The sequence below is a fragment of the Microdochium trichocladiopsis genome (genome assembly GCF_020744255.1).
Source record: "Microdochium trichocladiopsis strain MPI-CAGE-CH-0230 chromosome Unknown B0I36scaffold_2, whole genome shotgun sequence".
Classification (NCBI taxonomy): domain Eukaryota; kingdom Fungi; phylum Ascomycota; class Sordariomycetes; order Xylariales; family Microdochiaceae; genus Microdochium; species Microdochium trichocladiopsis.
Genome location: NW_025763545.1, coordinates 3,092,162 through 3,105,325, shown reverse-complemented (window position 1 = coordinate 3,105,325; position 13,164 = coordinate 3,092,162). Strand labels below are relative to the sequence as shown.

The following is a 13,164-nucleotide window of genomic DNA, read 5'->3' as shown; positions in this document are numbered from 1 at the left end:
AATGGGGTTCGCTGTCAAGCCGTCGTCAAGTCAGGTACGCAAGCTGAGAACTTGGCTGGAAGTGGGTTTGTAAGAGCTGGGTGTCGGAACTAGGGCCGAAACTGTCGCCTCTTCACAGCGACACAGCACCAAGAGCGCGAATGAGAGGCCAGAGCCAGGCTACGCAAGAAGAAAGGGCCGAGAGGGAGAAACTGAAGGTGTGCTGATGCGAGTACAAGTGGTGGTACTTGTCGATGGGGGGAGGCATAAAGGGTAGGTCACGCAGGACCAGTTTAGAGGGGCGCCATTCGATGGAGTGCCGAGAAGGGGAGGAAGGCAGAGCACGGCAGGGCAGGCTGCTTGCTCGCTGGGCCAGGACTCGCGGGCTGCGTCGTGTATTTCATTGGGGGGAGGCCAGGGCCTGGCAGATAACTGCTCCTAGCTAAGGACGAGGGCGCGTGGGTGAGGACGACGAGGTCGGACCAGGGGGGGGCGGCGCAGAACGCCTCGACAGAACCCGCGCATGGGCAGCTGGTGCCCAAGCTAGGTGCTGCTTGGACTGGAAGGCCGGCTGTCGAAGGTTGTCAAAATAGAACTAAGGTTTGGCGTAAATAAGGGCGGGGCCAGGTAGGAATGAGCCGCGGAGGCTCGTTGAAGAAGGGATGGGGAACACTGGGACCACTGACGCTGCCCTGCCCGCTGCTCCTCCACCATCCCAAGAAGGCTTGCCTTAATCAGCATGGTGGATGCGGGCCCGACCCGACTGTTCGACTTGGCCAGGGCGGGCCCGCCGCGCGTTTGTGTCTGGCAGCCTCTCTTTCTCTACCTCAAGCTGGTGCCATTGTCCTCTCCAGGGCTTTTGTTCTCACGACAGGGCCCGCCGGCCAGAATCTGTGTCTGCGGCTCAGAGAGCGGAAGACCAGTCGCCCGGGGTTGTCCAGGGTGTTTTCGTGGCGCTTGAAGCACTTGCATGGCATGGCATAGCATGGCATGGCATGTTCACGCCGTGCGTCCCTGCTCTGGGGAGTGCAGGGCGATCGACAGTGCCAAGGGGTGCCCGCTCTGGTGGGTGCAGCTTGTCATCGGCCAGGCGAGGCGGGGAGGCGGCAGGGTCCAGCAGAGCAGGAAGGGGGAAAGGCGCTCAAAGGTGGGCTCGAGGCCACGTCAGGCCAGGGCCCGTCGGCGAGTCAGGGTCGAAGCCATGCAGCCGGCGGAGGCGGCGGCTCCTCCTCGCCCAGAGCTTGAGCCCCCCGACCAAAAGGTACTGGCCGCTAGGCTGGACTCGCTGGGACAACGGCACAGTCGTCCGTCCAGTAGCATCGCAGGCTGCCTACCCGGGCGAGTTCTGTGCTCAAGTGATCTTTGAGCCTCCGTCGAGCCCTCGAGGGTTGGGCCTGGCCTAGTGACTGCTGACGGGTCGCACTCCATGCACCCCGTGCCGTCTGCAGACTGCAGATTGCAGCCTCACGTTACTTTGCCGCTGTGCAAGTCGTGGCCCGTCAGCCGCGCTTGCCTGGCAGGACACACATGAGCTGCTCGCTCACTCTTGCTGGCACCCACGAGCACGTCTGCGAAGACTCAAGGTGACATGGATGGAGGCTTGCTGGACAAAGGCAGCGCTGTCATGTGCGAGTGTCCTTGGTCTGGTCTGGAGGGGCGGCAGCCAAAGGCGGGTCGGGCGCTGGACGCAAAAGGCAGCTGCTTGCGCAGGCGTCCACGGGTGTGTGCAAAGGGTGTGGCTGCGCGGCGACCACGGGGGTCGAGAGGGCAGTGTTCTCACCGGACACCTCTGTGGCCCGTTGGGAGCGGCATCCATGGATCCGGGGGAGACGACGGAAGAAGCTGTGTGCCGGCATGAAACGCGTTGACGCGAGCGCATTGATCAAGATTGTGGTGCAGCAGCAGGGTCCATGTTTTCCAAGAGGGCACTGCCCATCCCACCTTCTGCCTCTGTCGAGCGTGTGCTGTGCCTCAGGCACCCGGTCTGGGCACTCGACAAGGGGGTCGCCATCGTCGCCGTCGGCGTCGTCAGTCATCAGTCTCGTCATTTCTCTCCACACCCCTGCTCGTCCCCTCTCCATGCGCACCTCGCAAGGGCCTGCCCGCGCTGTTTGGTTTCGTTTCGCTCCAGTTGCGTGAGGCTTAAACGGCGCTTGCCGATCGCTCACGCGCACGCACCCGCCCACCCGCTGCATCCGCCGTACCGTACATCAAGCACCTCACGCACCTCGCGCGCAGCCCAATGAACTGACCGCCGCCTCCATCCTGCCGCAGGTCCTGCCAGGTGCCACCAGGCAGAGCGTATATGCAGGCCGTGCCTTCACAAAGGCGGTGGGGCGGAGGGAGGAAATTTGACAGACCGTGGCCGGCGTGAGGGCATTGATGTGTGTCACACCCTGGCCTGCTACAGGCAGGGTTCATCTAACCGGTCTCCAACATCCTTCCATCGCATCTTCAGTCCCGGCTGGCGTCTTGCGCCTTCGGATGTGACGGCCCTTTCACCCTCGTACCGGCAGTTCAGCAGCGTCACCGCTCTCTAGCCCGGCCAGTCCTCGACACGATGGGAGACTCGGTCATTCCAAACAGCCGCCCGGCAGGCTCGAGAGAAAACGCTCGAGACATAGAAACCCGAATAATGACCGTCACCAGTCCCACCCGAGTCTTGGCTATCGACCCCTGCCCAACTTGCGGGGGGGTGCGAATCAGCGCAAGCCTCCAACTTTTTACTGTGAAGCCGGTCAGCCAGCCCTGCACACCCCTGGCCAACGGCCAAGCGAGCCTCAGAGCCCCAGGGGTCGCCCAGCTCGCCCAGCTTGGATCCGTCGTAAGCCTGAGCCGCACAGCCTTACTCGCCAGACTGCAGCGCCAACCTCGAAAGTTGATTGCTAACATAGCCACTCGGAAGGTGGAAAGGATGCAAGCACAGCTTGCAACGAGATTTGTGAGAGACATTGGCAGACCATGGTAAGGCCCAGCACTCAAACTTTTTTTTGGCAGCCTTGAACAGCGATCACGTCTGGTAGTGCGGGAATAGTTTTGCGGTAAGTGCCTAGCGACAAACACGAAAGGGCGAGGAGGCTGCAAGTATCAGCGGTTGGAAGAGATTCAGCCATCCCTTTGCCAACAAACCAAATCAGCGTCGAATTGATCCATACTGCACTACCGCGCGCTCATTGGACTGTGTGTCTTTGGCAGCACATTGCTCGTGGGTTTAGAAACCCATGCCTTCAGCGTCACATCCCATTGGCGTCTCACCGTGGTGGATTCACAGTCTTTCGACGGATCTTTCCCGGATAGCACAATCCATCTGACTGGCTCACTTGCTTTGCCGCGGTAGGCTGTGTGATGATGAGGCTCAAAATAGTAACACGCCACTGCAACATCAGCCGAAATTACCCGTTTACTCCCAGGCCCGGCTCTCCGCTCGTGATGGTCGAGTGAAAGACCACGGGGGCATAATCAGCGGTACCTGCTCACTAAGGTTGGTAGGTGGGCAATCTACAGCCATGATCTCAGCAAGCACTTGAAGAGCCTCATTGCATCGGAAAGTGACTTGGCGCAGGTACACCTGCGTGTCACCGATTCCAACCGGTCAGTCGACGATCTTGCGCACTTGGTCCGAGTGGACTGGCCACGGAATCGCTTCCGAACCTTGTCGCGCACTCCAATATCCGCAGATCACGCTCGCTGAAGTATCGTGTGCCTTTTTACATACGAGCCAACACCTTAACACGGCATAGCTCGTCTCAACTTGCCAGGCCAGTGTTCGTGCTGGAGTTGGCTACCTTACCTTGGCGCTCAGAAGCTCGTTGCAGGATTCTGCCGTCTCACCCCGGAGGCGAGACTGATTAGGATCTCATAATAAATGAGTAGACTGACTAGCCATCACCCAGCCTCCAAGTTCCCTCTCTGGCACTGTACAGTCATGAAGGGGGCATTGACGGGATCCATTGCGGCTCGACCCAGAGACTCAGCGGGAAACGCCGACCGAGCCATCTGGGGCGCGGCTCGCCTATCAGCTTCCATTTCCACAGGCAGACCAAGTTCTGGGCACGATCCTCGACCTTGCCCTGCTCTAAGATTCTTAGGCAGTTCCAGATCCAACTCTCTAGGTAACATTCGAACAGAAGTACAGACTGGACACGTCGGACACGGCATCTCGACACCGTTCCCAGAGAGGACGCGCCGCAACCTGCACGAGCACTCAGCTCCTCTGAGCAAGCCTCGCTCCAGTCCTCCGCTTGTGTAACCATCCAGACCAGTCATGAAAATCAGGGGCATACATGTTATGTGTTTCGAGAAGAAGAGCTCTTGATGAATCCAGATGACTTCCCCACGGACACATTCTGCTTGAAACCCACCTGCCAGAATCACACTCGTTGACAACCAATGGAAGGTCGGTTGGCATAAATTGTTCTGCCGGGCGCCGGAAGGTGATGAATCGCGACAAGGGTGTCTGTAGATGCCCCTTCAGGCCAGGTGTGGCGCGCACCTGGTGAAATGTAGCATCTGCTAAAGGGCTTTCACATTATTCCGGTAAAGGGAAGGAAGGTGAGCTGCTCCGTGGCATTGACACCAGAACAAATCAGGCCAGTGCAGCTTGTCGAGCGACGATAGTATCTTCATCTGGCATCATCTGGAAGAATGCCCTCCTTATCCAGATTAGATTGCTCCTTGGTCATCTAGACTCAGCCAAAGGGCCATCGTGGACACCTGAAGCAGGTGGCGGAAGCTGATTTGCACTTCCCGACGGAGGAGGTTCCGTCCTTGGCAGAAGCGGAGTGCATGCGGCATTCCCACCACCACACCGTAAATCTAGCCTAACCAGCCATCCTCGTTGGGTGCCTATGGCGCACAGTAAACGGCCTGTTTTGAACACATTGTTTCCTGTAGAACTGCCAGTGTCTATCTGTTCAGTGTCCATGTGCGCTCATACTGGCCAAAATTCGAGAGTGTCAGTAAGCAGCAGGCTTTCCTGCTTGATGCGGCAGTGTCAACATGAATCGTCACGATGAAATGTAAAAAGTCTAGCTGGCTGGTACTGATCGGCCAAGTCTCCGCCGGGGGGGAGGCCCACATGTGCTCGACTGGTCGGCTGAGCCTCAAGCCATGAAGCACGAAGCCTGCCTTGCCGTCGTGGGGCACAGGTGGGCAGAGGGAAATGCGGCACTCCGGTCACGGCGCGCGGCTCTGTTGCCTCGCGAGCCGATGGAGCCACACAGGCGAAACTGCCCACGCACTCACTCACGGGTGCGCAAAGAGCCGCCTTTTTGTTCTTTCTTTTTCTCCGGCAGCCCCAAGGGTAACCAGAGGAACCTGCTTGGGTCCGCTCATGATCGTTGTGCCTGTGGTTTTTGCGATTGGCGAGCCTTGCGAGTAGCTGATGTGACATGTCACCAGATGTGAGATCGGCTCCCGGACAACAGCCATAGTCTTGGTCAATACAGGGCCAGACATCAGTAATCTTGCAGATGGCCGCGGAGCTGCACACTGAAAGTAGCGTTGTATTTGCCGGCGCAGTCACATCATTGCGACGACGTACGTAAGATTCGCAAACCGGAGATGGCGCTGGAGTATGCTATGAGGAGTTATTGAATGTGTTTTTGGTAGTTCATACAATGATCTGTGTCGCGGTGAGAAGCCGCAGTGCATCGCCATTCCTCCCTTCGGAGAGAACAGCGTCCACTGTGTCGAGTGCGGTACTTGGGCGCCATGTGCCGATCCACAGTCGAAACCCCGCATCGAGGCACAAACCCCTTCGACAAGGTTGTGTGCGCAGAGGGTCTTGCCAAAGGAGCCGCGCCCTCTCCCTCGATTTGGTGTCACATGAATAGCTCCAGCTACTCCGCACGCGGTCAACAAGCCTAATATCACCAAAGGCGACAACCATACAACATGACACTTCCGGAAACCATGAACGCAGTCGTCTTCGACGGGCCCCTGAGGGTGTCTGTCCAGAAGCGACCTGTGCCGAAGTGTAAGCCATGTTCTCTTCTCCCAATTCACGAGGACCTCCAAACTGATATTTCGTAGTGCAGGATGCTGGTGACATTATTGTCAAGGTATCTGCAACGGCGCTCTGTGGCTCGTAGGTTCTGCAAACAACCGTCGTGTCCAGAGACATCCCGCTAACCATGGCCATAGGGAGTTGCACACTTTCCGCGGGCACCAGCCTTCCGACACTGGCTTCATCATGGGCCATGAGTTCTCCGGTGTGATCGTCGAGGCCGGCTCAGCCGTAAAGAGTGTCCAGGTTGGCGACAAGATCGTCTCGCCTTTCACAACATCTTGGTGTGTGCCTCGTCCCTGGTCGCCGATATTTTACTAGTCGCGAATGGGTGCTGACCAGATTCTCGATATAGTGGCGAGTGCTTCTACTGCAAAATTGGATGCTCTTCTCGCTGCGCCAAGAGCAAGCTTCTTGGTTCCTCAGTGCTTGACGGGGCACAGGCCGAGTATATACGCATTCCTGACGCCGACGGAACTGTTGTCAAAGCTCCGGCAGAGATTGACGACAAGGCTCTGGTGTTGATGGCAGATATCTTCCCGACCGGTTTCTTTGGTGCCACGAACGCCTTCAAGGCAATTGGCACTCAGCCCGCATCGGACGTCACGGCAGTGGTTATCGGTTGCGGCCCTGTAGGTCTCTGCGCGATTGTGTCCGCACTCGAGCACAAGCCCAAGCATCTTTTCGCCATTGACGGCGTGGACAGCCGCTTGGAGCTTGCCAGAAGCCTGGGAGCAGAGCCGCTCAACTTTGTCAAAGACAAGCAGCGCGTCGTCGACCGCATAAAGGAGGTGACTGACGGCAGAGGTGCTGATGTCGTGATTGAGGTTGTCGGTCTGAGCCCTGCCCTCCGTACTGCTTACGACGTGATTCGACCTTTTGGCTTCATCAGCAGCATTGGCGTCCATAACGCAGAGGTGAGCGCCTCCGGCTCTGTAAGATGAGGGGAAATGAGCTGACACCGGCGGCAGATTCCATGGGACGGGAACGAAGCGTACAAGTAGGCATTCCGACAGATTGGCCTTTATTGGCGAAGGTTCGCTAACAGCTAGTAGCAAGAATGTGCGTCTGCAGATGGGCCGCTGCCCTGTACGCTCGATTTTTGCGGACGCCCTCAAAGTCCTGGCGAAGAACCAAGACCTCTTTGGGTAAGCTTGCTCGATCCCGAGAATGTGACTGACAGACCTGGAGACTGACCCCAAGACAGATTCATGTTTGAGAAAATCATGCCCCTGACGGACGCCGTCGAGGGGTATAAACTGTTCAATGAGATGAAAGTCCAGAAGGTCATCTTTACTCCCTGAGGCACAAGAAGGAAGCGTAGTGTAGGTGACAGTATACGAATAGTGCTTAGTTTTGCCGTGGCTTCACGATACCATCGTGCATAAGATAGAAGACAATAGTTGAGTCGTCGTGTACTATGCACAGCAGGAGTCTCTTGGGGCGGCTTTCGGAATGCTTCTCGGAGGCTGGCATGGCATCAAACACGTTGGCGAATGACCTCAGTGTCCACTTGTCGGTGATGTGCGTTGCCAGAACCCACTCAACCTCAGGCACGTCTGGTAAAGGCTCGTCGGCCTTGTTGTGTGTCTTGAGCAGTGCGATCTGGTCATCAGGGTGCAGGTACAGGCGGCGCGGCGGCAGTCCAGAGATCAGCGGTTGCGGGAGGCGTGAGCCGTCGCTGGTCGAATGAGTGTGTATCTTGAGGTCCTTCCAGTCTTGCTGATACTGCAGGTTGTTCAGGACGAACTGGGCAAGATGCCCGGCTTGGTCGCCCTCGCTCATCTTCCCAAGCTTGACTGCAAAGGCCGGGAATGCTGGGTAGTACTGGCTAGAATGTAGTCGGAACTGGGACGAGTAATATCGGGGTAGACTGGTGTATTAGGGGTCGGGCTTATTGAGGGTGGTCAGACTTGTTGTATTGTCTATCAAGGTGCCCAGAGGCGGAGTGACAAAAATTGGCGGTCAGAAGGGGCAGTAACTGGTGGAGGGGAATATTGAGGCAGCGGGAACCCGCTGTATCTGTTAGTCAGATTCCCAAGATTAGCGTGCGCTACCTTGGGTACATCAGGGTACGGTGCAATCAGGTTTGGCATTGAAACCGCGTGCGACAATGCTGGTGGATGTTGCGAAGTCGTCATCGAATGATGGCTGCCCGCGATGTCTGCTCCGGCACGGCAAGTGTCTGTCCTGCTTTGAACCCCTGCCTGCTGGTAGTCGTGGGTAGCGCCGCATAGCCCAGTCGTGATCATGAAAGATTTAGTGGCTCCACGTTACATAAAGTGCCTTGCTATCGACCTATGGAAGCTCGTGCATGACCGACTTGGACTGCTACCGCGACTGGCCTCCAGGGCTGGTCTTTACCCCAGACTTGATTGTCCCTCCATCAAGAATTCGAGGCGATCGATCGGCGTAGGCCTTTCCCAAGTCTGTCGCCACCCCATGTAGCCCGTCACACGACAACCCTCCAACCTGTCTCTGAGTGCGCTAAGGCAACGACGCGCAGTCCGGTACGGGCGATTGCGAGATGGCGGGAGACATTTGACTTCCAAGGTTGCACACTAGCCTTGCGGCCGCCCGAAATGAGTTTCGCCACTACTTGCTAGGTCCAGCCTGCAAAGCCTACGCCCCTGGCCCCGGCGGTGCACTACTCAATCCGCCCCTGGAACTGCCGCCAAAGCTGGCATGGCACTGATCCGAGTCGCTGCAAACCTTAAGGTCCTGGAAGGGACTGGCCGTGCCTTTCGCCTTCTGTGGCAGCTTGAGTGAAGGCTCGATGGGCTGCCCGACGCGTACTTCAAAGTACTTTTTGTACGTGCCCTGCTGTGGGATGCTGGTGTCGATCTGCTGCCGTTATATTTGCGCTGTTGCTGTTCGTGTCTCCAGGCCCCGGCGGCACCACCAGCTCATTTCCCATCCCTTGTGCGCCGACTTGCCAGTTGCACAAGCCCAGACAACAGACACCCACCCTGCTTCCGCACGGGGTCTGACGACGCCAAGCATCCAATACAACCCTCCGACCCCCAATGGCCCAGGCCTTGGAGTCAGCACTGCTCCGGATCGTTTCTTGTTTGTTGTACGCCTGCATACTTTGCTCAACCATTCCGACTGCCATTTCTCGCCCGTCATTCCATCAATACGCCTCTTTGCCTCACATCGGCCATCAATCGTCGGTCATCGGGCGACGGTCAAACCAAGAATCCACACAGGCTATCCTTAGGGCATCCTGTCCCGTCCTGCGTGTTTCTTTGTCAACCCCCCAATCGGATCTCATCTTCAGCTCTCGGCGAGGAGTACGACCCAAAACGTCGCCTAGCTCGTTCAGCGCCTTACCATTCTTCCGACGGACCTAAACTCACAACACGAAACACGATCTCACTCGCGACGAACTTCTGCGAAGCCTGACAAGATGCCGGTGGACGATTCTGCTCGGGCCAGGGGGGAAGATCACAGCGTTGAGCTGGCCTCGACTGTCACGCCGAACGCGAAGGAAACTGCTGCGCTACACCAACGCGGACCAGTCCCTCCCAGTCAGCCCCAGGAGTCAGTTGGCGCTGCCTTTGCCACCGGAATCGCTACTGTCGATGCTCAAGCACACAGGTTCGCAAACGGCTACCACTTCCCTCCTAAATATCCTCTGAAGGAGCAACTGTCGATGGGATTGGTGTCGTTCTGGAACTTCTACAACACGGGATTTGGCTTTTTCCTTACCATCTACTCCCTCAACGTTGTTGCGTGGGGCGGCATGCTTTTCCTGCTGCTGTGCAATGCCGCGCCTTCGATGTGCTACGATGGAGACTGCGACCACATTGACTCGCCCCGGCGGATATGGATTGAGACCGATTCGCAGATTCTCAATGCCCTCTTCTGCGTCACTGGGTTTGGTCTCGCGCCATGGCGCTTCCGTGATCTGTACTTCTTGCTGAAGTATCGCATCCAAGGCGACCACGAAGCTTTGCGCGCTCTGGCAGGAGTCCATCGCGGCTGGTTCCGCCTGCCAGGCTCCGATAATCTGCCGGTGGCGCTTGGCCCCAAGAATGTCGAGGAAATGGCCGATAAGTTCGATCACAACAGTGTCCCGACACCGCTGGACACCATTCCCGATGCACCTCCGACTGGGGTCAGAGCACCGCCCACCAAGATGTGGAAGATGGATTTCGTTGTCTGGAACAACGTCGCCAACACTGGGTTCCAAGTGTGCCTGTGTACCTACATGTGGCTGTTGAACCGTTATGACAGACCCAGTTGGTCCACCGGCCTGTTTGTCTGCTTGGCGTGCATCGTCGCTGCCATTGCGGGCATCATGATGGGTGTGGAGGGCAAGCATGTCAAGACCATTGAAGGCGTCCCCTTGACCAAGGGAGACCTCGAGCGGCTTGCTCGGGATCGCGAGCTCGGGATTCCGCACCACAACTACTACGGCGATAAGGCACCAAAGGACAAGGCGAAGAAGAGCAAGCGTGGCCTTTTCGGTCGTCGCGAGAAGAACGATTCGGTACAAGTTTGAGCACCAATTTCGTACATGATACCCGCACTGGCAATACGGATAATAGGGATACACAAAAAGTAATGTTTACCCGAGTACTACTAGGCTCGTTTCTCTCGCAGCATAATTGAGCGTTGTATTTCAATGTTCCCCATGACTAATGAGTAGAGCGTGCTCTATGTGCGGTATGGCGAGCACTGCATTGTCACACTTGCACATGTCGAACGATGACTGGCCTGATACTAAGCGTAGTTGGCAGGTTTGCGCAGTACTCGATGGATTTGTGAGACAAGCTGAAGCTCCAAAAGAGGTAGCTTCAGACGTACGGGTATTTCTACCGTTGATGCTGGGCATGATTGAATTGTTGACTGAGTCTATCAAGAATTCCACGCGGAGACGGCCGCCCATGCCTCAGCAAGTGTCCTTATCTGTAACTCGAAAGCAAAGAGGTGAAGTGCCCCAAGAAGGGGCGCTAGCGTGCCACTATCAAGGACAGTGCGTGCATCCCCAGAGGAGCCGGGGACGCAACCAGGCGGGTGTCTGGTGTTAGACCCACAGTGCTGCCCTTGTGACACACGTCCCGAAGCAACCTCCAGCTCCAGCCACCCATCCCTCACATCCGGAGCTTCGTTGCTATTGTCAGATCCGGGCTCACGACATTCTGAGAGTGCCCTCCGAACCACCTACTTACTGTCCAGCCTTCACAAGAGGCAGACTTCTCCGAGGACGGAAAACAATACGCTCATACACCACCGATTAGATTAGACCATCCACGCGTTCGTGCTCCTGGCGAGCACCGCTCTCCGCTCTCTTTCTATATACGTCTCCTCCCTCACTTTGCCTCAATCCAACCATGGCGGCGAAGGCTATGATCCCGTTCCTGGTGGGCATGATGTTGCTCACCGGCGTGTGCAACACGCTCTTGACCAAATACCAGGTATGTAACACGGCCCTTGTGTTCTATAGGTTTCGCCTAGGGACTAACTCCAAGGCATTGCCAATAGGACAACCAATGTGTTCGAAACTGCGACGACCCCGACCCGAAGAAGCGCGCGCATTTCGAGCAGCCGGTCCTGCAAACGGCGCAAATGTTTGTCGGTGAATCGGGCTGCTGGATTGTCGTCGGCTTCATGTCTCTATACCAAAGCTATGCCAATAAGCACAAGCGCGATGGCTACCAGGCTGTCAGCACCCGCGACCCCTCGGCAGCACGCGACAACGACGATGACGCGGCCAGCATCACATCCCAGGACACCCTCATTACGCGTGAAAGAAGATCTGGAGCTCCTGATGGTCTGCTCAGCGGCTTCGGCATCCTGCTGCTAGCGCTTCCTGCCATCTGCGATATCCTCGGCACCACCCTGATGAACGCTGGCCTTCTCATGGTTGCTGCTTCGATCTACCAGATGACTCGTGGCGCGCTCGTTCTTTTCGTTGGTCTCTTCAGCGTCATCTTCCTGAAGCGCAAGCTGCACTTGTTCCACTGGGTATCCTTGTTTGGCGTCGTGCTCGGGGTCGCGGTGGTCGGCCTTGCTGGCTACCTCTACCCTGATGTCAAGGCTCAAGCGAATGCTCTCGTTGCTGATGCGGCGGATCCCGGTGCCGATGCACTCAGGGCCGCTTTTGGTGTTGTGCTCATTGCTGGCGCCCAGATCTTTACTGCTACTCAGTTTGTCCTAGAGGAGTTCCTGCTCGAGCGGTCCAACATCGACCCCCTCCAGGTTGTGGGATGGGAGGGCCTTTTTGGCCTAGCCACGACCCTGACTGGCATGCTTGTGCTTCATTTCGCCATTGGCAGGACAGATGCTGGACGCTATGGACCCTTTGATATGGTTGAAGGTCTCCGCCAAATGACTGACAACAAGGTCGTTCTCGTGTCTAGCTTGCTCATCATGGTCAGCATTGGGTAAGTGATGCTGTCGTCTTCCGATAAGCCATCAATATAAATACGGTGTGCTAACATACACATGCTTCTAGGGGCTTCAACTTTTTTGGTCTGTCCGTCACGCGCAGCGTCAGCGCCACATCTCGTTCCACAATTGACACGTGCCGAACCCTATTCATCTGGATCGTATCCCTCGGCCTCGGGTGGGAGACATTCAAATGGCTCCAGGTCCTTGGTTTCGTTCTCCTCGTCTACTTCACCTTCTTGTTTAACGGCATTGTCCAGCCTCCCTTCGAGTTCCTCCGCCCCCGCGAGGAGCCCGAGGCCCTTCTCCCGCAGGAACCCATCGAGCACAACTAGATACTAAATCAGGCAAGCAAGGCGGAACAAGCATTTGTACGCACTGTTACTTATGGAGAGCTTCTGACAAGTGCAATGGTGTGGCCGGGTGACCAAGCATACCGAGCCAAGGTCTTGAAGCACTTCGGGTATTTTCATTGGCATGACTGCGGAGTTTGGGAGTTTTCGTCTTCTTTTTATAGCTTACGCCGCCGGCAATTTCCTGATTGTATTCTCTTCAGCGGCCCAGTCCTCTCCATTACTCATCTGGTAGCCTGGATCCAATATGACTTTCACGTGAATCGTCTTGACTGTGAACCTTGGAAGTCATCGAAGCTTCCAGGAGTGGACCAGGGACGAGTGGACAGGGAGGACGAGCCGATCTCTAGCTAGCATGGCTCGCTCGCTAATGGGCAGCTTGAAACCGGGGCGATGCGTGCCCAGCTTGTTTCAAGGGCCAAGTGATCA

At 56.7% G+C, this 13,164-nt stretch overlaps 4 protein-coding genes across 4 annotated transcripts; 3 read left to right on the top strand and 1 right to left on the bottom strand.

The window, feature by feature from the left end:
- Positions 1-5,874: 5,874 nt before the first annotated feature.
- B0I36DRAFT_237185 (alcohol dehydrogenase GroES-like domain-containing protein) lies at positions 5,875-7,290 on the top strand (the record flags this gene model as incomplete). The annotated part of the gene is made up of 7 exons (XM_046149521.1): positions 5,875-5,956; positions 6,013-6,067; positions 6,124-6,270; positions 6,342-6,903; positions 6,958-6,986; positions 7,042-7,134; positions 7,194-7,290. The coding sequence occupies 7 exons, from the start codon at positions 5,875-5,877 to the stop codon at positions 7,288-7,290; spliced, it is 1,065 nt and encodes a 354-aa protein (XP_046017161.1).
- A 46-nt stretch (positions 7,291-7,336) lies between these two features.
- On the bottom strand, positions 7,337-7,771 carry B0I36DRAFT_359651 (tRNA-splicing endonuclease subunit Sen15; the record flags this gene model as incomplete). The annotated part of the gene is made up of 1 exon (XM_046158170.1): positions 7,337-7,771. One exon carries the CDS (start codon positions 7,769-7,771, stop codon positions 7,337-7,339), a length of 435 nt encoding a protein of 144 aa, XP_046017160.1.
- Positions 7,772-9,395: 1,624 nt separating this feature from the next.
- Positions 9,396-10,493, top strand: B0I36DRAFT_236229 (uncharacterized protein; the record flags this gene model as incomplete). The annotated part of the gene is made up of 1 exon (XM_046149453.1): positions 9,396-10,493. One exon carries the CDS (start codon positions 9,396-9,398, stop codon positions 10,491-10,493), a length of 1,098 nt encoding a protein of 365 aa, XP_046017159.1.
- Positions 10,494-11,103: 610 nt separating this feature from the next.
- On the top strand, positions 11,104-12,943 carry B0I36DRAFT_74364 (integral membrane protein-like protein). Its single transcript, XM_046163311.1, has 3 exons — positions 11,104-11,409; positions 11,477-12,378; positions 12,450-12,943. Exons 1-3 carry the CDS (start codon positions 11,326-11,328, stop codon positions 12,715-12,717), a joined length of 1,254 nt encoding a protein of 417 aa, XP_046017158.1. The 5' UTR covers positions 11,104-11,325; the 3' UTR covers positions 12,718-12,943.
- Positions 12,944-13,164: the final 221 nt, after the last annotated feature.

Coding starts and splice junctions, on each gene's coding strand:
- B0I36DRAFT_74364 (XM_046163311.1), top strand. CDS start 11,326: ATGGCGGCGAAGGCTATGATCCCGTTCCTGGTGGGCATGATGTTGCTC. Junction 11,410..11,476: donor CGCTCTTGACCAAATACCAG/GTATGTAACACG, acceptor CATTGCCAATAG/GACAACCAATGTGTTCGAAA. Junction 12,379..12,449: donor CTCATCATGGTCAGCATTGG/GTAAGTGATGCT, acceptor ACATGCTTCTAG/GGGCTTCAACTTTTTTGGTC.